The sequence below is a fragment of the Boleophthalmus pectinirostris genome, unplaced genomic scaffold (assembly GCF_026225935.1).
Source record: "Boleophthalmus pectinirostris isolate CB_2022bp ecotype Guang Dong unplaced genomic scaffold, ASM2622593v1 HiC_scaffold_12, whole genome shotgun sequence".
NCBI lineage: Eukaryota > Metazoa > Chordata > Actinopteri > Gobiiformes > Gobiidae > Boleophthalmus > Boleophthalmus pectinirostris.
Window position 1 is genome coordinate 27,036,661 of NW_026571018.1, and position 25,044 is coordinate 27,061,704.

At 39.3% G+C, this 25,044-nt stretch overlaps 2 protein-coding genes and 2 long non-coding RNA genes across 6 annotated transcripts in view; 1 reads left to right on the plus strand and 3 right to left on the minus strand.

Moving 5' to 3' along the window:
* Positions 1-3,167, plus strand: part of ubl3a (ubiquitin-like 3a) — a 48,682-nt gene extending 45,515 nt beyond the window's left edge. The window contains exon 5 of the mRNA XM_020922890.2: positions 1,114-3,167. Coding sequence (XP_020778549.1) covers positions 1,114-1,166 — 53 coding nt within the window. The 3' untranslated portion in view covers positions 1,167-3,167. The remainder of the gene's footprint in view (positions 1-1,113) is intronic.
* A 3,906-nt stretch (positions 3,168-7,073) lies between these two features.
* On the minus strand, positions 7,074-16,473 carry LOC110158542 (LIM domain kinase 1-like). Of its 3 annotated transcripts, none has more exons than XM_055148576.1 (15): positions 16,257-16,473; positions 13,355-13,493; positions 12,585-12,650; positions 12,332-12,486; positions 12,119-12,224; positions 11,793-12,043; positions 11,520-11,709; positions 11,341-11,427; positions 10,950-11,081; positions 10,812-10,871; positions 10,670-10,735; positions 10,416-10,599; positions 10,265-10,320; positions 9,133-9,290; positions 7,074-7,947 (listed from the first exon to the last, which is right to left on the minus strand). In XM_055148576.1, exons 1-15 carry the CDS (start codon positions 16,298-16,300, stop codon positions 7,350-7,352), a joined length of 2,292 nt encoding a protein of 763 aa, XP_055004551.1. In that variant the 5' UTR covers positions 16,301-16,473; the 3' UTR covers positions 7,074-7,349. The 3 variants fall into 3 exon arrangements, with proteins under 3 accessions (XP_055004551.1, XP_055004550.1, XP_055004552.1); XM_055148575.1 differs by having other exon boundaries at positions 12,332-12,505; positions 12,585-12,694; positions 16,257-16,472; XM_055148577.1 differs by lacking the exon at positions 16,257-16,473 and having other exon boundaries at positions 12,332-12,505; positions 13,355-13,373.
* A 2,088-nt stretch (positions 16,474-18,561) lies between these two features.
* Positions 18,562-19,678, minus strand: LOC110158649 (uncharacterized). Its single transcript, XR_002318699.2, has 5 exons — positions 19,632-19,678; positions 19,529-19,555; positions 19,026-19,448; positions 18,681-18,722; positions 18,562-18,613 (listed from the first exon to the last, which is right to left on the minus strand). It is a non-coding gene; the product is annotated as an uncharacterized LOC110158649 (long non-coding RNA).
* A 4,124-nt stretch (positions 19,679-23,802) lies between these two features.
* On the minus strand, positions 23,803-24,096 carry LOC110158366 (uncharacterized). Its single transcript, XR_002318692.1, has 3 exons — positions 24,047-24,096; positions 23,939-23,959; positions 23,803-23,820 (listed from the first exon to the last, which is right to left on the minus strand). It is a non-coding gene; the product is annotated as an uncharacterized LOC110158366 (long non-coding RNA).
* Positions 24,097-25,044: the final 948 nt, after the last annotated feature.

Sequence of the window (25,044 nt, forward strand, 5' to 3'; positions counted from 1 at the left end):
CTAACCATCGTCACAGACAATGGGCAGTTTTCATATAGGAGATGAGTGTTTGGTGTATGGTATTATAAGTGCTTTTTCCTTTTGGCTGTGATGATAAAATTATACAACCCCACATTATTTATATATAGTTTTAAATATTGTTAGGCCATTTGTTCATTATTAGTATACTATATTATACTTAAAGGTTTCTATGACCACTATTTGGGCTCTGTCCTCACAATATTGTAACAGTGGACTGTTTAACTTTCCTGGGGGCCACCTGCTGGTGTCATGTCTGTCATGGATTTGCTGGAATATTCCACAATATACTGTTAACCCTGGCCTGGCCTATATAATGCATTTATTAAATTACTTGTTTTTATTGAAAAAAATACATCAATTATTAATGTAAGCAGTCTTGCCACCACATATGACCACATGACCAGTAACTTTGTCTAGTGACACCATCAACTTGTCTCCTGGAAAATAGATAAGTTTAGTCACACACTGTGCAACAAGTAAAGTAATATTATCTTCAGGCTGACATAATGCTGGTTGGACACATCCACCACAAAAGTTACATATAACACCTTTTACCAGGGCACAGGTACCATCTCACTGTCACTATACCTGGGAGTGGGAATATTTTATTTCAAGAGTAAAAACTTTGTTCATACAATAAGAGAAATATATCACTAGGCTCTCTTTCACAGTAATGTTTGAAATTCAAATTAACATGCAAAATAAATACATAAAAAAGACATACCTACTCTGTTGCTGCTCTGTACTTACTTGGTTTTCCAATTTTATTTTTTCAATCCATGGTACACGTACGATTTGGTAACATTGTGTTGTTGTTTTGGTACAAAGGAAAAAAATCTGCTAACTAATGTGATCTGGAGCTGCTGTCCCTTTGTTGTGATGACTTTCATGGCGATGTATGCTCCCATTGGGCACCAGAATTTGGAACGTGGAAGTCAGCGGATTTGTTTCTTTTATGACATTGTTTATGATGAATATTGCGATTTAAAATGTACAAATTATAACATAATGAACCATGGGTGTCATTTTAACTATATCGCAGGCTCCAGCATAATGTGTGTTCTTTAAGACATCCTATCTTGTCTGTTACAGGTCAAAGAAATCGTGAGAAGACTGGAGAGAGCAACTGCTGTGTCATCCTGTAGATTCACACCTCTTCGTCCTCCTCCTGCCCTCCTCGTCCTGGGATAGTTACGAGCACGTCCCCCCGTCCCGCCGCCTGTCCATAACAACAACAAAAAGGATACGCATTCGGACAACATCTTTCCTCCTCAGTCTCCTCTGATATGGAAACACTGAGGCAGCGGGCTCAATCCAGGACTTACAGAGCTGATTTAAACAATAGCGTTGATTCCTTTTGTTGTACTTGATGATTATTTGTCATAGGAGGAACTGGATTTGCATGTTATATTTTTATTTTGAAATTTCTTAATGTACACCTTGTTAAGCCTTCTGCTGCCATAACGTTACATACCATTGACTCATGTTGCTATTCGTGGCCGGTCTGCTAGCAGTCAGTTTTTAGCTGGTTGTCACAGTAATGCAGTGCCCAAGTTTTGCGTGTGGCCTTGTCTTTTCTTATGGCAAAGGATTTTAACCACTAACACACACAAGTCCATATAAACAGACTCAGTTTTATGGTCTGCACATTCATACATCTGTGCTCCTTGGTGCAGACAAAGCTGTGCCTGATCCAGCTGACCAGGACACTTACATTCATATACTAGTCTACACTTGTGTCCTCTCTCTACTGCCCTCCTCTGCATGTGCAAGCGAAATGCACAATAGAGAAATTATTCTTTTTTTTTTTTTTTTTTGAGGGAAAGATTTTTCTGTCTCTCAATATTTTATCCAAACAAAGCCTAATAAATAAACAAATAGTGATATATTTGTTTGTCCGAGACATATGTGACTGTGTTTTGACAGTCCATGCATATATTGCATATACTGTATATACAGTTATATATAACTATATTACTGACCGATCAGTGTTGTGCTCGATAAACCTAGATTCCTTACTATGCCCAATTAAAGACAAATTTTGGTACCAGTGTTGTGAAGGAACTGTGTAATTATGGCATCATGATATCATCATCAAAAGAGAAAAAATATTGAGCAATATCTCACTGCAACAATATATGATATGCAATAGTCCTAATGTGTACATGGAAACTTTTGTATGTGGTTACATCATGGTGGATGGTGCATGGTCTGGCGAACAGTATCATGATGGCTCCCATAGTTTGAGATATCAAAATGGCAAAGATTTGCCATAAATTGTGCAGTTCTGTTCCAACAGGTTAATGAAGTGGGTATGAAACTATATCCACATTTGTCTTAATTTGTCTCCTATCATCTTCCTGCATCACAGAGAAAGTCCAGTTTTTTGCTCGACCAGCACTGTTTTTCCTGTTGTAAATAATTGACAGCACACCGTTTCAGAAAGCTGAAAAAGAAGACATTTATCTTCAAAACTGAAAAAAGAGCATTGCACACTACATTATATTCATGATCTTATCTGCATCCTCAAACTGTAACTGTTCAACAACCATATAATACAGGGAATAATATTGCTAACAATACACAATGTGAAACTTTACAAAATACTCACATAGTCCATTTTGCACAGATTGTATGTGCTCCATAAAATTATTACAAATGTACAGAGCAGTTAATTTTATATTTTTTCCAATGGGAGATGAATTCCAATCTAAGGTAAAGTGTAGAATATATTTAATAATAATATGACTCTTATTTAGGACATGATGACTAGGTCTTGTTGATATATAAACAATATATTGATGTTTAGTCTGATCGTGATGGTTAGCCTCTAGCCAGTTCACTTGTGCTTAAGAGCAGCAAAAACCTCCCTAATCTCCCGTAAACTGTATTTTGTTTCTCTTTATGTGCTCTTCTAATATTATTTTTACTTGTGTATAATTTAATGTAATCCTCTGTTTTATTTTTGCTTTTAAATGGCTTTGTAACAGCACTAGGTCTTAAAATTGTTTATAATGATCAGGGTTCCAATCTGTACAGATATAAACGTTTTCAAACCGATTGTAAATAGCACTAATGCTCCCCTTATGGCCCTATGAACTTCAAATGAAAACATCTGTAAACTAAATAAAGGTTATTGAAGTGCACCTGCTTTTGTTCCTCACTCAACCCTCTTAACGCCATTTCATTTCTTGGTTTCCTAGGCAGTCTACACTGTATTGAAAATGATGGCTCAAAATGTTTATTAGCTGGAATGCTTTGATTATTCAACAATTATGTAACCCTGTTTAATACATAAGAGGCATAATGTATGTTCACATTTTTGAAACTTTAAACATGGGAAGACATAAACAACCTATAAATAACAACCACGAAAAGGCAAAAACACAGCTAAGAATTGTCTCTTTAAGAACACTCTCCTCATACCTACATATTTGAGCCCATATATTATTTATAAGAATTTTTTCCTTTTCAAATTCCTCTGACAATTTTCAAAACATAATTCAAATATATAATTAATTTATCTTTTCTGCTTGCTTCTGAGTTATCAATGTATATGTTCACTTGCGGGTGCTATGACGGAGAGATGATATGTATATTGTTCTGTCTCTAAAGGTCAAATAAATATGCTTATGTGGTATAAAACTGAAAAAGCTGAGTAGGTAAAGTCAGTTAAATGTTAATGTTAAATGTTGCTTAGTTGCACTCATCAGAACATTTTGTCATAGTTTGATAATGGTCTGCTGTAGGTCAGTTAAGATGAACTTTAAACATATTAAAATCCAAATGTTTAACTAAGGCAGCACAAGAATAAAGACACTGTGCCTATATTCAACAAAATCCACATGTATTTTGGCACTGATTTTGTTGGACCAATATAAACTAACTTATTTTGTGTTTTCAAAAGGTAAATGATACTGAGTTTTTGTCACATAAATTGTATTTTAAAAGCTGCAGTCAAATAGCTTATGACACATACCATAGTGTTGAAATGTGAACAGATTGACAAGTGTTTCGTGGTTATATGTGACAGCCATCTGATGCTCCTGACTCATTGGGTGCAGTTTGTTCAGCAGACTGTGGGCCAAAGTCCAGCAAGAGGAACAACAACAAAAAACTCACTAAAACTAAAGGTGTAAAAATGAATCACCCTTGTGTAATATGGACTTACCAAACCATTTCCTTACGAGAATATATTTGTTATTTTGTGGTCCTCCTCCCTCTGTCTCAATTCCACACTTTTTCTAACTGTAATGTGGGCTGTATGAATGCAGCTATTCTTACACCAGTCGCTCACACACTCATTTAGAGGCTTTGGGTAACAGTACTACCACTCACAGTGACATTTCTGCATTTGCCAACATCACAAGTGCCTATTTCTGTGGCCCCAGCCTGAACCCACTGTTTGTCCTGTCATTGGTGTTTCTAAATGCTACTATTTTTATTAGTTTATTTTATCTGTTTTGATATATTCAGAACGTAATGTTGACACTTTTTAACTCAGTTTTCTGAGAACAATTTTATTCCTCTTGCTTGATATATTTTAGAATGTAGTTGTAGATAACCCTAAGTTCTGCCAGTCATTAATTCATCTGTCCACTGTTTCTCCTTACAACCTCCTGTATATATAGCTGAAATATATTTGTATTACTATATTTCTATATATTTTCATTTTGACTATTGTGATGTGTGTCCAAATAATTTCACTTGTGGATCAATAAAGTCAGTCTAAGTCTAGGATTATAGGTTTAGGTATTCTCTTCCCATTGTGAATAAATGACAAAAGCTTAGTGTTAACAATATTAAATAATTGAACAATACAACTGTTTGTCAAACTCAGTCTAAAACAATATAATTTTTCTAATTAATGCCTTTTTTTGTCGTAGTAGTGTCTGTAAATAATGGCTGTTGTCTATAGTAGAGTTACCTTCACACTGTCATTACTGGTGTTTGTCAGGATTATATATTACTATTATTGAGTAGTCTGCTATAATTATAACTGAACACAAAGCATCAGCTGATCTCTAGCTACATTCCTGATACATGGCTCCATGCCTCCAGCTTATGGTGTCTATGACCAGGAAGCACAGGTCTTTTAACACCATGTAAGCTGTGCATATGTGTTTATTTATTTATTTTTGCTCCTTTATTACTATTATGGTTTTGTTTGTGTTTGCTTTTACTGGTTTTATTATTTTAGGAGTTTTACTGTAGCTGTGCAGCTCGTTGGAAACTGTGAATAAAGTGGATTTAGAATATGTTATGCTGCCACCTGCTGGTAATGTGCAACTACACCACGAAATTATCAAAATAACAACTTCTAGTCCAGTTTGTTATTACGACGCAGGTACACAATGTTGAATTAATACGTTTTGTGCTTATTTTAGTGAATTTTGTTAGCTTTGTATTTCCAACATATTTAACGTTAAAATATACATAAAGAGAGTAGCCATCCTTTATTCATTTAAGTTAGACTTAAATATATAAATAAATATAGAGAATCAATGCAGCGGGAAGTGAGGATCTGCAAAGTCAAACAGATATCAGTCCAACATGTGGAGACACTGGTATGGTTGTCTTTTAAAAACATGAATGTTTATTGTTTTGTCCTTGTCTGTTTTTTAAATGGACCATGAGTACGGAATAAAGATGATGATGATGATGATGATGACAGCCTTTATACCGCTAAAAACCCTACGAGAGGATGTCCTTGTACTGCTGTGGCCGACTTGAACTCTTCTGTCAGAAGGTTCTGTGCCTTTTATCATTATAGTCCTTCTTATCATGCGGCCTAGTGGCCCTTTATGTCCCTATGGATATTTATGAGCTAATATTTCATGCAATGTTTGAGTTATTACACGGTAATGGACGAGGCCGACACGTGCTACAGGTATGCTTGTGACCATATTTCCATGCTTGTGACTTGATATCCTTCTTGTGTGACCAACACAAGCAGATGAACTACGCAGTCAAAGACAAACGGGTTAATTTTGCAGCCAAATTTGGCTTTTGAACGGCCTTAGTGTTAAAGTAAACACTACATGACCTTTATGCTAGGCTAGTAAAATGGGGAACGTGCCTATGTGCTCTCAGCCTTATGTTCCCTCATTTTTAAGGTCTTTTTCTTTCTTTTTAAAATTAGGCCTTATGTTCCCACATTTCCTTTATCATCAATTTGCATCAGATTTTATCCCCATTTCTCCCAATTTGGTAGTCAGTTACACCCGATCTAATATCCAGCTGCAGTAGATTATAGTTGTAATTTTTAGGTCATGGTGCAAAGGATCCTAGGTTGAAATGCGGTATAAATATTAAAATGACTTGACTTAGAGTTTAATTTTGAGAAAAATCTTTGAAAAAATAAGGGAACATAGTGCTGAGGAAACAGGGCTGACCCCACTAAACTGTATAGACTGTTTAGCATTGTCTACTGTTCACAGTACAGATTTCTTGGTATTTATTGCAGCTTTCTGGTCAAAAACAGTCAAAACAGTGTGTATGTTACCACCATAGACTGTATATTACCTATGACTGCCTTTAGTGGCCACTGCAGTTTCAGGTACCTCGTGACATCACACAGGACTGCCTTGAGTAAAGCCAGTGTTTCTGATCTGAATACCTGCCTTGGGAGTGGAGTTTAAAGTGTTTCAGGCCATGGTCTTCATCAAGCAAGGGCTGAAGCATAGCAATTTTGTAAATAAATCACCAGTGCTGCAAGAAAGACTGTGTGAGACTTCTTCTTTCTTAAGTTCAACAAGAGTGCACAGCCTGTCTTAAAGTAGGATGTGGCAAGTTTTTGTGTTGTAATGATTATTCTTGATACCATGAACAGAAACAGATTGTGAAATAATTTATCACTAACATTTCTTAATTAACTGATCAGCTGCACAACTATTAAACACCTTTTTTGCTTACTTTACTTACTGGTTTGAAATGCCCACTCACTGCATTCACTTAAAGTGTAACTATGACTCATGGGAGCTTGTGACTGTCACAAATGTATTGAATATCATCACCACTAAAGAATCAAATGAAAAGACAAAACTCAGAAAACCAGTTCAAAAATATATTTTCAGAATTCTTTATGAGTTGTAATAAATATAATACACTATAAAGGTTTTGCTTGTTGAAATGTAAAGTGCCAGATGTTCACAGATTAAACTAAATGAATAGCTTATTAGTATTGCGGTCTGTAACCACAGTGCTGTATAAAAGTTATCTACTTTGGCCAGATAAAGTACTCCTTTGTAGTATTATAACAAATAAACACACATTGTAATACCTAATAGCCCTTTGTGAAATGTCATATAAATGTGATAAATATAAATTTATAGATACGAGTCCTCTTTGGATCTGTCCCAGGGCACTCTACATAACCTGTGACTATTCTGACCTTGAACGCAGTTGTTTTCATGCAGTGGTTGTGATAGCTCATGCAGTTTCTTTTGTCCTGTGGTGATGTTACATTTGCAGTTAGAAAAGTCCTTGTTTGCTTCTTTACCCAGAGTCCTACAGATCTTCTGGGAACATCCATTACTCATCAGATGTTTTTTACAATCCTTTTTGGGGCAGATGCGACTACTGTCAGTTCTTTTCTTGTACTCGTCTGGCATTAGGTGATCTTCATCTGAATGGCCATCAGATGATGATGACGAGTAGATTTTATCCATATTTTCAGTGAGAGGAGGTGACTCAGTTTGGTTATTTTCATTGTCCAAGAAAAGTTTAGTATTTCTTTTGCTAGTTTGCTTTCCAGTGTTGTTTTTTTGAGTGGAAAATTTGTTAATATCCTCACTGATGATGTGATTGTTGTATGTCTTCCAGAAGCTTGAACGGAGCTGCTCTAATTCTGAGTGCAGAGGCAGACCAATGTCCAAGTGCATCAAGAGGTTCCCCAGCCACTCCTCCAGTTGTGAGAAGGGAGGTCTGAAAGAAAGAAATTACAAGGATATGTTTAGGTAAGTGACTCAGAAGTTGGATGTTTGGATGCAATAATTCGGAAAAAAGGTCAGTTCCAAAACACTGCACATTTTAAGCACATCTAGAGGTATTAACATCAGAGGAAGATAAAATATGAACTGGCAAACAATTATTTATTCTTGTTCAAGTAAATAATTTCAATACTTGTATTTATTTATTTTTACATTTATTTCAGAACTTGGCTGTAGAGTTCTAAGTGACAGGGTTTGCATTCTTTTACTTGCCAAGGACATTCTGTTATCTAAGTAAATGCAGCCATAATTGTTTCAATGAATCAGGGAATCTAAATTTTATTGTTGATAATTTTTCAAACACATTTATCATGTATGTGTTAAAATGTTCTCACAGGCTTTATGTAATACTTTTGTTAACATGATGTATCTTTTAAAAACAGCAGGGGGCAATGTCACTCTTGGCTTAGATAGGATTGTGCATGTGGCACAATATTTTGCCCAATGCCCTGTCCCTGCTCTTTCATGATCTATGTGTCTTGGTTATTTAATATAACAAAATTACTGATTTACCTGATCAAGTCAAAACAGCAGGGTAAATTAATCGAAAACTACTATATCAAAACAGTGCAAAGAATTACACAGGTCCAGGAGCACAACACAGAATTATAGTAGTCTGGGTCCAGTAGCAGCAATAGTTCATTTGATGACTGAAGTGTGCTGCTCACTCAGCAGTAGATACAGATTAATGCAATTTAAAATGATTCATCCTTTTTATTGCTGTAAAATTTTATTGAACAAATTCTATCCTGAAGTGTCTCTATCATTTGACAAATTTAGTTAAATGATCTGTTACTTGTCCCATTACACAGGTGTAGACTTTTTAGGCTATAGATCTGGTTTAGAACATGTTTGTCCTGCTATAAACCTGGTTTAGACCTGATAATGTACTAAAAACATTTAAAGATAACTCTAACCGGGAATACATTTGAAGCATGAAACTGCTAGGTTTGCCTCTGACAAGACATTTCTCAGACACAGCTGACAATCTTACAAGAAACATCTTGACATTGCAACATGTCAAGGCATACAACCCAATCACTGGTATGTATAAGATCCAACACTATGAAACTCAGTATGATCTTATGTCATTCTCAGGGCAGGTTCTGTCTTCTCTTACCGTTTGTCTGCGTCCATGTCACAGCAGAGGGCAGCGTGGGGCAGGAAGGGCGAGGGGCAGTCCGGAGGGTAGTACTGCTGGAGGAAACCAGCCATATCCAACCCAAAGTCCTTTGTACGCGGGAGGAAGTCTGGGTCTGCACTCACCCTGCCTATGATCTACACACAAGTATTAATATACAGAAAGTCAACTCTTTTCAAAACCTCATATCTATAGAAGGCTTTTACAGAATTATAGATACCCACATACTAATTGATACAAGGGATGTAACAATAACTGAAATACTGTGATATTGTATCGTGAGACTTGTTGGCCATCACAATATACCTTATATCAAATTAGTCTCTTTGCTTAAATTCAGTGTTATGGTACAGGAAAAGCTAATAAAAACAGAAGGAACTACATATATCTTTACTCTGTTTCAATAATAACTTATTAAGCATTTTTACATCTTCTTTGGTTATAACAGAACCAAAGGCTTGTTAAAACATTTTAAAATATTTTGTTAGCTTCCACAAAATATCACAATAAATATCATATCATAAGATGCATATTGTGAAGATATTGTACAGAGAGATTTGGATATTGTTACATCCCTGACTGATGCCAAAACCAGTATTCAAACTAGATACTATTTGGAAAAGTACTGATACTTAAAACTGCATTGTGTAACTTTTCTGGTGGAGGGTCCGTCACCTGCTTGTTTCTCTGGATATGTCATTGTTTTGCCTGGTATGTTAAACAGTATGACATTAAACAGCTCTACCTTATATGTATTCAATTACAGGTGGTTTTATAACTCAAACATACCTAGAAAAACAAGCATGCTGACTGTGAGCGGGGTTGCCTCTAACTTGGGTCTGGTTTGGTCTCAATGAAGATAGAAAGGCTTAATACATACTGCGAAGCATCCTAGACAAAGCAATAACATTTCCATGGAGCATTTGACAGACCCCCCCATCAAAAAAGTTGCACAATGCACTTTTAAAGAAGACCCAGTTGGACCTATGCTAAATAAAACCGTATGATGTAACGATAACGATGTTAAAGAAATTGAATTTGAAATTCTAGTACAACACTAATCCATCGAATGCAAAATATATTTAAAGCTATAGTAGTAATTTAATCTTACCTCACAGATCATGATGCCAAAAGAGAATATGTCCACACGTTCATCATAGCTTTTTCCTGAGTTAAAAAAAGAACATAAAAAATCACTATATCAGTATTATTAAATATTCAGTGAGAAAAAGCAACCACATTAAACGCTGATATGTGCTTACCGTGGATCATCTCTGGGGCCATCCAATAGGGGTTTCCCACCACAGTGTAGCGCTTCCTCCGGTCAGGCTTTCGGCCCTGTGTAGGTGAGTCTTTAGCAGGCCTCTCCAGAGAAGAAGACATTTTATTCTTGTCTTCAGGCACCAGCCTGGCCAGCCCAAAATCTGCTACTACCACTGATTGGTTCTGGAAAAGAAATATATTAATGATAATTTATCTTTTGCCAGTATCAAGATGATGTTGTAAATAATCATACCTCTCTGACCAGGCAGTTGTGGGAGTTTAGGTCTCGGTGAATCACATTCATTGAATGTAAATAAGCCTAAGGTAAGGTAATTTAATAGAACATAGTTCAAGACAATATATAATACATAAATTTACTGGTATTAGGAATTTACCATTCCTGCTGCGATGTCTTTTACGTAACTCACTCTTACACTCCATGAGAAATCTTTGTCCTGAGCAATAGAAGCAATAGAAGAACTATTTCAGAACAGGCACCACTTTCAATTCATAATAAAATAAACCTAAATTACCATTTTCTCAATAGTTTCTCTCAGAGTCCCTCCTTGGATGTATTCAGAGACAAAGTGTATTCTTTTATCTTTATAAAACAATCCGATGAACTTGAGTACATTGGGGTGATCCAGGCATCGCATCACTTTTACCTGTATTTTAATAAAATTGCGCTGCTTTAATTGAAAATAAATGCACAAAAGACCAACCAAGCATGAGAGATTAGTTCTAAATGAGGAACTTATACAAAGAGTTTCGCCCTCATGAGGATGTGGCTTGGGTTGGGCTAAAAAAAACTACCATATGAAACTGAGCATCTTTATGTTTTTTGAGTAATACCTTGAACCACAACAAAGTGTAACATCAAGCTTTTACAATGATGTTTGCACGCTGCTGTCAATTAAAGCTCACCTCCTTTAAGAAAGTCTTTTGTGTTTCTTCATCAAACCGTATCAATTCTTTCATTACCATTACTTCCCCTGTCTCTTGATGAGTCACCTAAAAACAAAATAGTAAAAATCTATGTTATCTTTGCTGTTTTACATTGCACTGGTCTTATTTGAATTATTTCAGCAGATTCTTTTCCACACTTTAATAGCCTGTCCGAAGAAGCCTTTTCCAAGCACCTCTCCGTGAATCAGATCTGAGGGTCTGAAGATGCGATGGGTTCGGTCCCCGTGGTCTACTCTGAGGGATTCTGACCGAACCATGTCTCTGCGCTGCGCTAAATGTGAGAGTGAGCCGGATGACAGCGGGCACTTGTCTATACTGCAGCTCCGTCTGAGAAAGACAAGTATCACAAGACTCACTGTATATACAGAACACAGTACAACTACATGTAAAAGGTAAAGTAGTTTACATACATAATATTTCTAGACTTGATTCCCGGTGCCCCCTGGTGTTGAGGTGACAGCCTGACCCTAGGGGGCGCTTCTGTCTCCTCAGTGGCACTGGGCTCCTCCTGCACACTCGGGAGGCTGTGGCCCAGAGTCAGTTTGTTGGGAGCAGGTTTGTCTGAGCTCATGGTGTCCTGGGTTGAGGCGCTGGGAGATGGAGGGTTGTGCTCTATGGTCAGCTGCAAAGGTTTACTCACATCTTCTATCACACAGTGGATCTAAAGGGACCATTATGCACTTTAGGATGTGCTTGCTGTAGTAATATTGATTTCTTATATTTTAGTATGACATACGTCTTCTGGTGTTATGTTGGAGACTGGGAGTCCATTGACCTCCAAAACTCTGTCACCAACATGAAGAGTAGACAGCAAACCAGCACTGAGGATGTCTGGATCAAAGCTGGTTATAGTGAGTGGGATACATTAGAGTTAGAAATATAATTTCTGCCTTCTCTTTTGAACTATTAGATATTTTAACAGTTTTATCTGTCATCTTTGCAGACTCACCCAGTCACAGTAAGAAGGGGGACTTTTCCTTTACTGACATCTATTTCTATGGATAGTCCACGGTGCCCACCTGGTTGAGGAGGAAAATACACTAGCGCCACCATGTGTCGTCTCTTGGTAAGTGGAGACGACTGTGTTTCAGCTGTGACTACACCCTGTCGAAAGCAGTGACCACTACAGACAAAGTTTTAAAGTCAAATGCTTTGGTTGCATAGTTTGGCAACACATGGCATAGTTTGAGCTTCAGACTCACCAGTAGAGTTTGGAACGTTCCACTAAAGTGTAGGTGTCTCCCTCTCCGATAATTGTTGCACAGTTTCTACATGAAAAACATTCTGTGTGAAACTTCTGATCTCCTGCGACCTAAAAACAGGACATCAATGACTCTATTAACTACAGATGCACATTCCTGAGAGGCTGTCTTGAAATATACTTGCTGTCTCCACATTCTTTGTGGAGTTCAGATGTTTTCAGAGGATATCCTCTTTCAACTTGGGTACAAAAATGACTTTCATATTGGAGGAAGCAGGAAAAGCTTTGAATGCTGGAAAAGTTTGCCTCACACAGATATTGTGACGTGTTTGTTCTCTGGAATCCTCCCTTCAATATGTGATGTTACACAACCTATTTGGCAAGTTTTGATCAGACATTACAGGATCAATATCAAAGCTATTTTTAGATTGTGTGTGCCAGTTAACATCTAAATGTGTTGAGTTTACTGGTGTGAAAGAGCAGAGTGTGCACTTGGATTTAAGGATTATTTGTTTCTGTCTAATCATCATCATTCATATTTTTTCGTACATTTCTACATTTCATTTTGTCTTCAACTTATTTTTTCTATTACTGAAAATGTGTCAGTGACCAAACCCCAAACTTTATTTGGACTTACTGGACTGTACCCATAACACAGACATTACCAGGACTGAAGCTAGCTGTAAGAGCTACACTTTTAGTTCTCTGGAATATATTTTAACAGTATTTTAAATGCAATACAATACATAGGTCTGCTAGTGAACACTTTACCATTATCAGTCCTGTTGTAATCGTTTCCTTACAGCCGTGACAGTGCTCTCCATAGTGAGCCCAGTAGTGCTTCTTACAGTACAACCCTCCATCTCTCTCATAATACCAATTAGACAGGATGCAGCCACACTCACTGCACCTACAAACAAGAGACGTAAGAATACAAAATGGTAAAAGAATAGTGTGAAACAAAGACACCAGAACAGCTTGTAGATTTAAAAACAATAGTAGCTCAAGAAAGCCAGTCTGAGGCAGTGTAATGTGAGCCCAATCACTGATGGACCATATGAGCCTAAAAGGAAAGGTGAGCACGCTACACAGGATCAGGTGGGACACTTCCAGAGCAGAACAGGGACAAAATTACCACTTTTAACACTCAGTACTGACAGTAACACTGGACGTTATGTACTTCAGCTCCTCTTCATCCTTTGTAGCTTTAGTTGACAAAAATTCATAATAGTTTACCTGGCTCACACCACTATGTGTGTTGAATGTTGGAGAATTCATCTTGCTGGTCAGGTTACATAATAGTTTTAACCAAAGCGTATATATTTAAATTTTAACTGGGGTAAATTGTATTGAGCTTCCTTGGACATGTGAAGACGTGTTTCTTGGATGATGGTTTGTTTATGGCCTGGTCTGGGGCTCCGGGAATGACAAATGGAACTCTGATCTAGTCTGCACTTGTTCCTTGTATTTACTTATGTTTAGTATTTATTCTTTGAAAAATCTAAATATTAATATAAAATTTAAATAGTTTTAGTCAATTAGTGGTTGATAATGCATGCACTTTTAGTCATGGTTTTAGTGATTATGATTATTTTGTTGTTTTGTTCATTTAGTTGTAGTTGGCAAAAATACGGCATTGATGAAAAGTATGATGAAAATATTTTGTTGAGTAGGAGTTGTTTTTGTGGATAGTGAATTATCCTAAATAGCTAACATCACAGTGACTTGAGTCTTACATTTGAAAACTACTTCCTTCATCAGTCTGTTGTGAATACTACTTTAAAATTCACAGTCAATCATAAGCTCACAGTTGCTCCCAAGTCATTTTCTTAGCCAAGAAATGCTGAAAATGTATTGTGAAATTCATGGTAAAGTAACACTGTGCAGTTAATCCATTTCTAATTGAGCTTTAGATCTAGTCATCTGTAATCATAAAATAAGTGATTTGCTAGAGTCTTTATAATTCAGAGGCCTACAACCAATCCTCTGTCAGTAAAAGCGTGTGGTTTGGAGTAGAGGTCAGACATAGGAAGAACACATTTTTAATTTTAGAAAATGATTAAAAGCCTGTAGTGTTTATTGTCAAGCATTCATTAATTCCTTTTTTGTCATATTGCCCAGCCCTACAATAAAATGGTATTTGACCACAATACCGTAATCTGTTAAAAAAGTCATTGCCTTATCTCACACATTGGGAGCAGAGCAGGAGGTAACTTCCTGGACACAATGCAGGCCCCTGTTTCCTCTGTGGAGCCTAACTGTAAATGTCATGCTGCTACTATGAGAGGATGTACAGTACAGGAGCACTGTATTCCAATCCAGCTAATATTAAAAATTATTATCTGTCCTTGTACATATTAAAGCCACTGTGAATGCTTTTTTGGTAATACTTAAAACAATAGATTGGAAAGGAAAAAAATTACTCTGGTGTTGAATCACATGGGTGTGTTATTTCTCAATAAACTCTCACATGGAATATTTTTTTTCTGATTGGGCAAGATGTCTTTTCACAAGATTCACAAGGATGGTTTTCTATTTTGAAAATTCTTTTGACAGTTTGTCAGAGTAGGCTTGAGGCTACATATATTAGTAAAATTTAACTGTATATTACTTTACAATGCATAATAGCAAAAACTGCTTTTTGATTGTACAAACACATTCAGAATTATTTAGTCTATATTTGTGTATTTGACAGTTCTGACTTTATTTATGTTGTTTCTTTGGCCTGTGCTGTGGTGATGTTTGAATTGCTCTTAATTAACAGACTTGCAGCAGATTAATTTTACAGTCACATTGTAACACTCCTTGAGCTACCATTATAAAAGCTATTATACCACTATAAACACCTGTATGTTTGCAGGGCACCCCTGGTATAATTGTCACACAGTAATGAGTGCTCTGCTACCTTACCTTTACAGTTTCAAATCCCTTGCTGCTACCTTTACACAGTTAAAGATCATTTACCCTTGTTTATTGTACTCCTATCACTTTACCTGAATACTTAATAACACCTCTAGGTCATCGTATAGCCTGAACTGTCCTGTCTGGAGATCTGTCTTGTCCTAACTCTAAAATTGGCACTGCCACCTGGTGTTCATAAAACAGGTTATGATATCAAGGCATTTGTGCAGGGGTCAAATGTGAATCTTCTAGTGATGTACTCTCCTGCAGTGTTGCGGTTTCCTCTGTGCAGTTTGTTTTGGCCATCTGGACTTCCTTGATGAACAGGCCTTGTCAAAAATAGACAATCTAGAATGTCTCATCTTGAAACTATAAGAAATAAATATTGCTGCACCTACAATTATATATACAATTATATTATATGCTGATGCAATTTAAATAATCTTCGTTCATACAATAGCGCATGTACAGGACAGTATTGTTTTTACATACAATCTTAACGAAATAACTCTTGCCCGAGGAAGACAAATTTAAACAATAATTTTAAACTGTTCCATAATTTTTTAAAACTTATTTGTTCTTTACTTGCAAAACTTGGTATTCCCCCATTACAGCTAGCCTACCCTTGTGTAATAGTTTTTTATATTTTCAGTAAGGAAGTTGAATTATAGTTAGTAAGTCCAGGTCTCCTTCCTCTCAGTTTGACTCAGTACTTTTAAGTCGTATTTACTGTAAAGACAAAACAAAAGTGAGACATGATGGTTTCTCTTACCGTCCCTTCATTCCTCTCCTGAACCGCTGGTCTCTTCTAGACATTGTGGATCAAAGTGTTACCAGTTATCCGACTTGTCTGGTGAAGAGTTTGTTATCTTCATTTGTACAAGAGTAGACATGCACTGTGCTGTGTCGAGTAGCAGGCGTTGTCTTTCTCTCTCTTCCCCTCACTCTCTCTCTTCCTGTGTAGTCAGTTCCCCCTAAAAAATGTTTGTGAGAAAAAACCCTGACCCAGTGACACCCAGCTAGTCAGTCTCCCTCTGTCGGTCAAACTGTTCCCAGAAAAATATCCACCTTACCTCTGCTTTACTCCGATGACCCTCTGCTTTGTATGAATAGTATGATATAGTGAAGTGTACAGCATAGGGCCCATTTTGTAATACCACAGTCTGTTTTGAAATAGGGTCTGTTCCCATCAGTGCGAGCATAATCTCTTTATGAATGCTCCAATTACTGCACTGTCCCGATTCAGAGGCAAATCGCTCACATAAGACATAATAAACAAAAACAGAAATTGCAATTGCTCTGAGCCTGTGGGGCAGAAAAGGAAAACATCATATGTGTAGTTTATAGAATCAGTAACAGAGAGATATAATAAGTGATACATATTGCTGTATTACTGTTGTTGTTCAGCACTACTGTAGGCTTTGGCTGTTTTAAATGAGCTCTATAAACTTGATTTCATACATATAGAGGTTGGAATTGTGCTGTCGCATCTCAGAATTTTTTTAGTATAGCCGGAAATCAATGAAGATATTAGGATGGAAGTATTCAGATACTGTAGTGTGATAAATATAATATATATAGTATTTACCACTAGTAACCCATCTGCTTATCAGGTTGTGAGTTTTTTTTTGTTTACTTTTTTTCTTTTTACATTGTTTCTTAGGATGTTTTGCATGGATGTTTTTGTCCACAGAAGTGTACTGAGCTCTGTAAGAGCACTCTTTACTTTACTAAGGGAAAATGGTGTGTTCATTGTATAGTCTGTCCATGCAACATTTCAAGGTTAGTGAGGTTTGTTGACCACAAGGCAGTTGACTGTTTTTGAATGCTTCCTCTTGTCAGCCAGTTCAGTGAAGCAAACATTCCTTTCAGTAAAATATAGACTTTAAAATATTTAGATTTAAATTTTATTAGTTTAAAGAGGATTGTCAAAAGTCAGTACAAAAAGTGCATTATTTTTCCTCTACAAACAACAAATATTACAGTAAAAATATTAAATTCAAAAAGTTTTTACATTTATAGAACAATCACAGACTACAGTGTCTGGGTATACATTCAAGGACCATTTTTTAAACAAGCGCAAGCTTCTCACACACAAGGGACACAAACTACTTATACACTTAAACTGGTAAAAGTAGATTAAATATTTGCCGTAGACAGTTTTCTTTGCCATAAATTAAAGATATTTTTAACACAGCAAGTACATTTATACAGGCTGCAGATATTAAGCCATGTCTATCTCACATATTATCTCATAGCAAACACAATAAAAAGTAGTACATTTTTACTTAACAGTACAACCAAATGTTCTTGTTCATAAAACAGTGCATCAGTTTAAATGAAAAATGAACAGCAAAAGGAACAGTTTTTACTATTCAGCCTTCTGATTAGTCAGACCAATATAGCAGTTCATTTTTCAAAATACATAATGTTGAAGGGAATTTCTTCAGAAGAAAACAACAACACAATAAACATGGAGCAAACAAATAAACATGACAATTGCTAATATTGACCAATCTAAAGGAAATCTCATTGTCAAACACTATCTCTAAAAGTATTAACCCACCCCATTGCATTTTTCAAATATACTGAATACAGTTTTAAAATGGCTTGTAGGAGTGTGTTGAAGGCAAGTAAACACATACAATCATGCCATGTAGCACCGACGTTATTAAATGAGGTCACTTCCTGTATACTGGTCTTTCACTTCTTCCTTCGTCCTAAAAAAAGGGACATTTTCAGTTTATCCTCCACATATTATATTAATATTCTGTTATTTATATTTATTTATTGCTCTTTACCTCTGTAGCCACCAGTTCCCAATAATGCCTGCAGTGCTGCATATTTAGCTGCTTTCTGGGCCTTGGCTATAACAGAATAATAAACATTTATTTAGGCAATATTTGAGTACTACCAGAGATGTAGTCAACAGAATGAGATTTTTAAAAAAAGGGGAAAAAGAATATATTTCTTACATTTCTGGCCTGCTCCTGTAAAACACATACAGACATTATTTTAGTTATTCAAATTTAATGTATTTGTATATCTATCTTTTATTCACTCTAATTCAAGATTTACCAGGGTAAAGTCCTCCAGCTACACTTCCAAAACCAGGTCCAGCAGCACCACCTACCAGAAACATGGTTACATTACACATTTTCCTTGCTCCACTTTTACATTCTCTGTGTAAACTCACCGGGGCCTCCTACAGTGGTTCCTGTCCCTGCTGCACTTCCACCTATGTGTAAAGATATTCAGAATGTGAGAAAAAATGTCATTAATCAGACCAGTTCTGTGTCTCAATATTAACACATATTAACATACAACAGAAAATTGTACAATCAGCAAATTTTGGATAATGTATACCCAAATGCAATGTTCTTAGCAATCTAGCATGTTACTGTATCGTCAGAGAAGAATGTAAGGAGTTTAAAACATGTGAAGATACAAAGCTCTGTACTACCCTGGCTCAAACAAAACTTTTGTGGGAGCTCAAACATCCCCATTTAGAGAAAAAACATAAAATAAAAATAAAATGTACCTGGTCTATAGCCAGTTCCACCAGGCCCATAGCCTCCAGGACCTCCAGGTCCTAGTCCAACTCCTCCTGGACCAAAGCCACCTCCACCAATCCCTACTCCACCAGGCCCTACTCCAGGTCCCACTCCACCAGGTCCTACTCCACCAGGCCCTACTCCACCTGGCCCTACACCAGGTCCCACTCCACCAGGTCCTACTCCACCAGGCCCTACTCCACCAGGCCCAACTCCACCAAGCCCAACTCCACCAGGTCCTGTTCCACCAGGTCCCACTCTACCAGGCCCTACTCCACCAGGTCCCACTCCACCAGGTCCTACTCCACCAGGTCCTACTCCACCAGGTCCCACTCCACCAGGTCCCACTCCACCAGGCCTTACTCCTCCAGGCCCTATTCCTCCAGGTCCCACTCCACCAGGTCCCACTCCTGCAGGGAATAGATCAAACATAAGAATAAATATTTTTTTTAGAAAAAGCATGCGCTTTTACTGTACAAATAACTCTTACCAGGGCCATATCCAGCTCCTCCGTAACCTGGAAATAAAAACAAAACAGTATATTTAATACTATTCCACAGTATTACAAGTCAGATATATTTCTGTCTCTATACCAGATTTTGGAGGTTTTCTCAATCCTAGTCCTTGTCCACCAGGTCCAAATCCTCCAGGACCAGTCCCAGCGCCACCAGGTCCAAACCCTCCAGGACCAGTCCCAGCGCCACCAGGTCCAAATCCTCCAGGACCAGTCCCAGCGCCACCAGGTCCAAACCCTCCAGGACCAGTCCCAGCGCCACCAGGTCCAAACCCTCCAGGACCAGTCCCAACGCCGCCAGGTCCAAATCCTCCAGGACCAGTCCCAGCACCACCAGGTCCAAACCCTCCAGGACCAGTCCCAGCGCCACCAGGTCCAAACCCTCCAGGACCAGTCCCAGCGCCACCAGGTCCAAATCCTCCAGGACCAGTCCCAGCACCACCAGGACCAAATCCACCAGGACCAGTCCCAGCACCACCAGGTCCAAATCCTGGTCCTATTCCACCAGGACCAACCCCAGAGCTCCCAGGTCGCACCCCTCCTGGTCCAACACCTGCACCTAAAAAAGAAACAAACAAACAAACAAACCAAGCATTCTTTTGTTTGTTTAATTACCCCACTATCCTACTAATTGTTTTTGAATAATTACCAGATTTGACTTTTCTTGGACCATAACCTCCTGGTCCAGTTCCAGCACCTCCAGGTCCAAACCCTCCAGGACCAGTCCCGGCACCTCCAGGTCCAAATCCACCAGGACCAGTCCCAGCACCTCCGGGTCCAAATCCACCAGGACCAGTCCCAGCACCTCCGGGTCCAAACCCACCAGGACCAGTCCCAGCACCTCCGGGTCCAAACCCACCAGGACCAGTCCCAGCACCTCCGGGTCCAAACCCACCAGGACCAGTCCCAGCACCTCCGGGTCCAAATCCCCCAGGACCAGTCCCAGCACCTCCAGGTCCAAACCCGCCAGGACCAGTTCCAGCACCACCAGGTCTTGTTCCAGTGCCTGCCCCACTCCCTAAACAATGAATAATGAGTGAATAATTGATCATTTGACTTTTTGCTTTAATTATAATTTTCCTTTTTACCAGGGCCATAGCCAGCACCACCCAGAGATGACCCGTAGCCTGACAAAAATAAATATATAATCATTATACATGCACTCATTGTATGACAATGGAAGAAACTAGAAGGTAAATTACCAGATTTAGGTGGTTTTCTCAGTCCTAATCCTTGTCCACCAGGTCCAGTGCCAACACCACCAGGTCCAAATCCACCAGGTCCTGTCCCGGCACCCCCGGGCCCTGTCCCAGCACCACCAGGTCCGAAGCCTCCAGGACCAGTCCCAGCACCACCAGGTCCAAAGCCTCCAGAACCAATCCCAGCACCACCAGGTCCGAAGCCTCCAGGACCAGTCCCAGCACCACCAGGTCCAAATCCACCAGGACCAGTCCCAGCACCACCAGGTCCAAATCCACCAGGACCAGTCCCAGCAACACCAGGGCCATATCCTCCAGGACCAGTCCCAACACCTCCAGGGCCAAACCCTCCAGGACCAGTCCCAGCACCACCAGGTCCATAGCCTCCTTGTCCTGTCCCAACACCACCAGGTCTTGTTCCCGTTCCACCCCCTAAACAATGATTGTATGAGTAAGTGATAACAAGATCTTAATTTCACGTTTCATTTTAAATGTTATAGATTTTACCTGGGCCATAGCCAGCTCCACCCAGAGATGTCCCATAACCTGCAACAAATATAGCTATTATAGTTGTCATTTCACCACAGTGGAATGTAATTGTATGTAATTACCAGATTTAGGTGGTTTTCTTTGTCCTAATCCTTGTCCACCAGGACCAGTCCCAGCACCACCAGGCCCGTATCCTCCAGGACCAGTCCCGGCACCACCAGGTCCGTAGCCTCCTGGTCCAGTCCCGGCACCACCAGGTCCGTAGCCTCCTGGTCCTGTTCCGGCTCCTCCAGGTCCGTAGCCTCCTGGTCCTGTTCCGGCTCCTCCAGGTCCGTAGCCTCCAGGTCCTGTCCCGGCACCACCAGGTCCATAGCCTCCTGGTCCTGTCCCGGCTCCTCCAGGTCCGTAGCCTCCAGGTCCTGTCCCGGCACCACCAGGTCCGTAGCCTCCTGGTCCTGTTCCAGCTCCTCCAGGTCCGTAACCTCCAGGACCAGTCCCGGCACCACCAGGTCCATAACCTCCAGGCCTGGTTTGGCCTATACATTGGGGAATTTTTTTCTTAATTTCTTTGTTTGGAAAAATTTTATGGGAGAAAAAGTATGATATTTCACAAATGTTTACCGTATTTCGGTTGTTTTCTTCCAAATCCTTGGCCTCCAGGGATGGCACCTATTCCACCAGGTCCTCTCCCAGCACCACCAGGTCCTGTCCCGGCACCACCAGGTCCGTAACCTCCAGGTCCTGTCCCAGCACCACCAGGTCCAAAACCTCCAGGTCCTGTCCCAGCACCTCCAGGTCCAAAGCCTCCAGGTCCTGTCCCAGCACCACCAGGTCCAAAGCCTCCAGGTCCTGTTCCAGCACCACCAGGTCCAAAGCCTCCAGGTCCTGTCCCAGCACCACCAGGTCCAAAGCCTCCAGGTCCTGTCCCAGCACCTCCAGGTCCAACACCGGACCTTGTTCCTAAGCCACCCAGTCCCAGTCCAGTTCCACCACCGGGCACAATGCCTCCAGGACCAACACTTGTTCCATACCCTGGACCATACCCACCAGGGCCAGTTCCATAAACTGGGGGGGGGGGGGCACACACACACTAGGTCAACAAACATAATGGATTTTGTTGTTATATTAGGAAAAAGTAACACACCTTTCCCTGGTTTTCCAACTGCTTGTCCTGCTCCAGTTAGATAACGTTTGCCTATGGGGAGGAAACAGATTTATCTTTTTACCTCCATTCATAGTTACTATTGCACAAATGTGTCTGTATTGCATACAAATGTGTCTGTACCTCCACCTGGCAATACTCCGATACCAGCAGCACCGTAATAACCTATATATATATATATATATGCACAAAGCATTAAATGTATGACCCACAAATGGCATAGTTTGGCAATGCAAAAATAAACTGCTTACTTTTTCCAGGTTTGTTGATACTTGCTCCACCAGGACCTACACCCCCAGGACCTCCTCCAACACCCCCAGGGCCTCCTCCTACACCACCAGGACCTCCTCCAACACCCCCAGGGCCTCCTCCTACACCACCAGGACCTACACCTACACCCCCAGGACCTCCTCCTACCCCTCCAGGACCTCCTCCTACACCCCCAGGACCTCCTCCTACCCCCCCCAGGACCTCCACCTACACCACCAGGACCTCCTCCTACACCCCCAGGACCTCCACCTACACCCCCAGGACCTCCACCTACACCCCCGGGACCTCCACCTACCCACCAGGACCTCCTCCTACACCCCAGAACCTACACCCCCGGGACCTCCACCTACCCCCCCAGGACCTCCTCCTACACTCCCAGGACCTCCTCCTACCCCCCCAGGACCAGTGCCCCCAGATGGTTTAGGAGTCCCTCCGAGGCCACCAGCAGATTCTCTGTCTCCATCAGGTCCACCCTCACCATCTCCTTCCCCTGGAGTGTCTCCTCTGGGAACCCCTGTACATGTTGGAAGTAGAAATGATATAGGAAGGTTTATATTACAGTATCTTAACAGGTAAATTTTACTGGGTTGTTTCAGTTACCAGTTATGTCATGGCCTTAAGAACTTTTTTTTTTTTCTCACCTGGAGGTTTGAGGGGCTTGGCTCCAGGTAGTACACTAGTTGTATCATTACTTGAACCTAAAATGCAAACAACTTCTCATTTGTCTATATTAATATACAATTTGTATTTTAAATATGGGTGACCAAAATGGATACTTTATCCTGATAATGATATTCAGATGATATTATGTCAGTTCAACAAAAATGTGTTAAAACATTTCTTAAAATATGTTAATTAAGGTTGATGTATTTGATAAATGTGAAATTATTGCAATATTACCCCAAAATATAACTTATCCACTTACTTAGATTTTTTCAGCTCTTTCTGTCAGCTCTTTTTACATCTTTTTAAAAATATTCTATAAACCTTATACTAGAAATTCAAATGTTGCACATCTTCAACAGTCACATAATTGATCATTTGTGTTTATTGCTCACCTCTCTTTTAAAATATCTATTATTTTTGTATTGTCAAGAAAATCACTGAGAGATTTCACAAACCACCTGGTTGCACAATTCCACCTTCAACTGTAAAAAAAGGAAAATAATAAAAATTGTTTAAGATACTTATTAATGCTGGGTGTATATATTTAATGTAGAAACATTACATTTCTAAAAGTTACATAAAGGGATATTAAATACCTACCAGCTGTTGCACCGATACCCCCTGAAAGAATGAGGGAGATACAGTAGTGCTATCAATATAAAACTAGTCAGTTAAGTCAGTTAATCCATGTTATTTGTTGCCCCTCACCTGGTACTGATGTCCCATTGAGGTCTGTTTTATGAAGAAAATAGATATCTCAAATAGTTCAGTGAGTAATGCTCGTTCACCGTGACATAAAAAATATGTACCTGGTTTTGCAGCGAGTATCGGAATTCCTGTTGCAATTAGACCATCTTCCTCTCCTCCTACAGGTCCTCCAGTCACACCTACCCCGATTAGATAGTCATGTTGCATTTTTTCAAGTTTTTTCAATAGTAAAACAACCAAGTAAAAATAAATAAATGTTTGCATCAGTAGTTGACTTAAATTAACTGTCCACATAAATCAAGGTTTAGACTTGTCAGTGTAAACACACCTTCCACTGAAGAACCTCCAGACCCCTCAATTACACTCCCCACACCAATCTCACCTGCAATGAAACAAATTCAAAATCAACTGTGAACGTTACTGTATGAAGTAAATAAAGGTCACATATATACACATATTAATCAAATCAAAACAGGAAATGCCTACAAATTAATAGTATCAAAAACTCCTCAGCAACACTTACCTCCGTCACTGTCTTTTCCATCTCTTCCTCTCGTACCCGCATGCACTTTAAGAAAAAAAATGATGTGTTTAGAACTTATTTTTATAATTCTTAAAGAATAAACAAGTGCTGTTATTCAGATACCTTCTGATGTTGGGGAGGTTGTGACACCTGCTACTCCAAGTCCATCCCGTGATTCACCTATTACTGCAGATATACTCATTTTTACATTATTATTATTTGAGGTACTTCCTTTATGTTGCATAATAAATCCCACAGCAATGTAATCATAAAGGCAAATAAAACAGCATACCTGTTGTTCCTGTTCCACTGATTGGGCTGGTGCCATTCTCTGACACTCCTGTCCCATTTGCATTAGGAGCTCCTGCAATGCCTGTCCTCCCACCAGGCAGAGTCCCTCTAGGCTGTCCTGAAAAACAACCACGGCTGAGTTATCACAAAACCATTTTTAGTACAATGTACAAAATATTGCCTG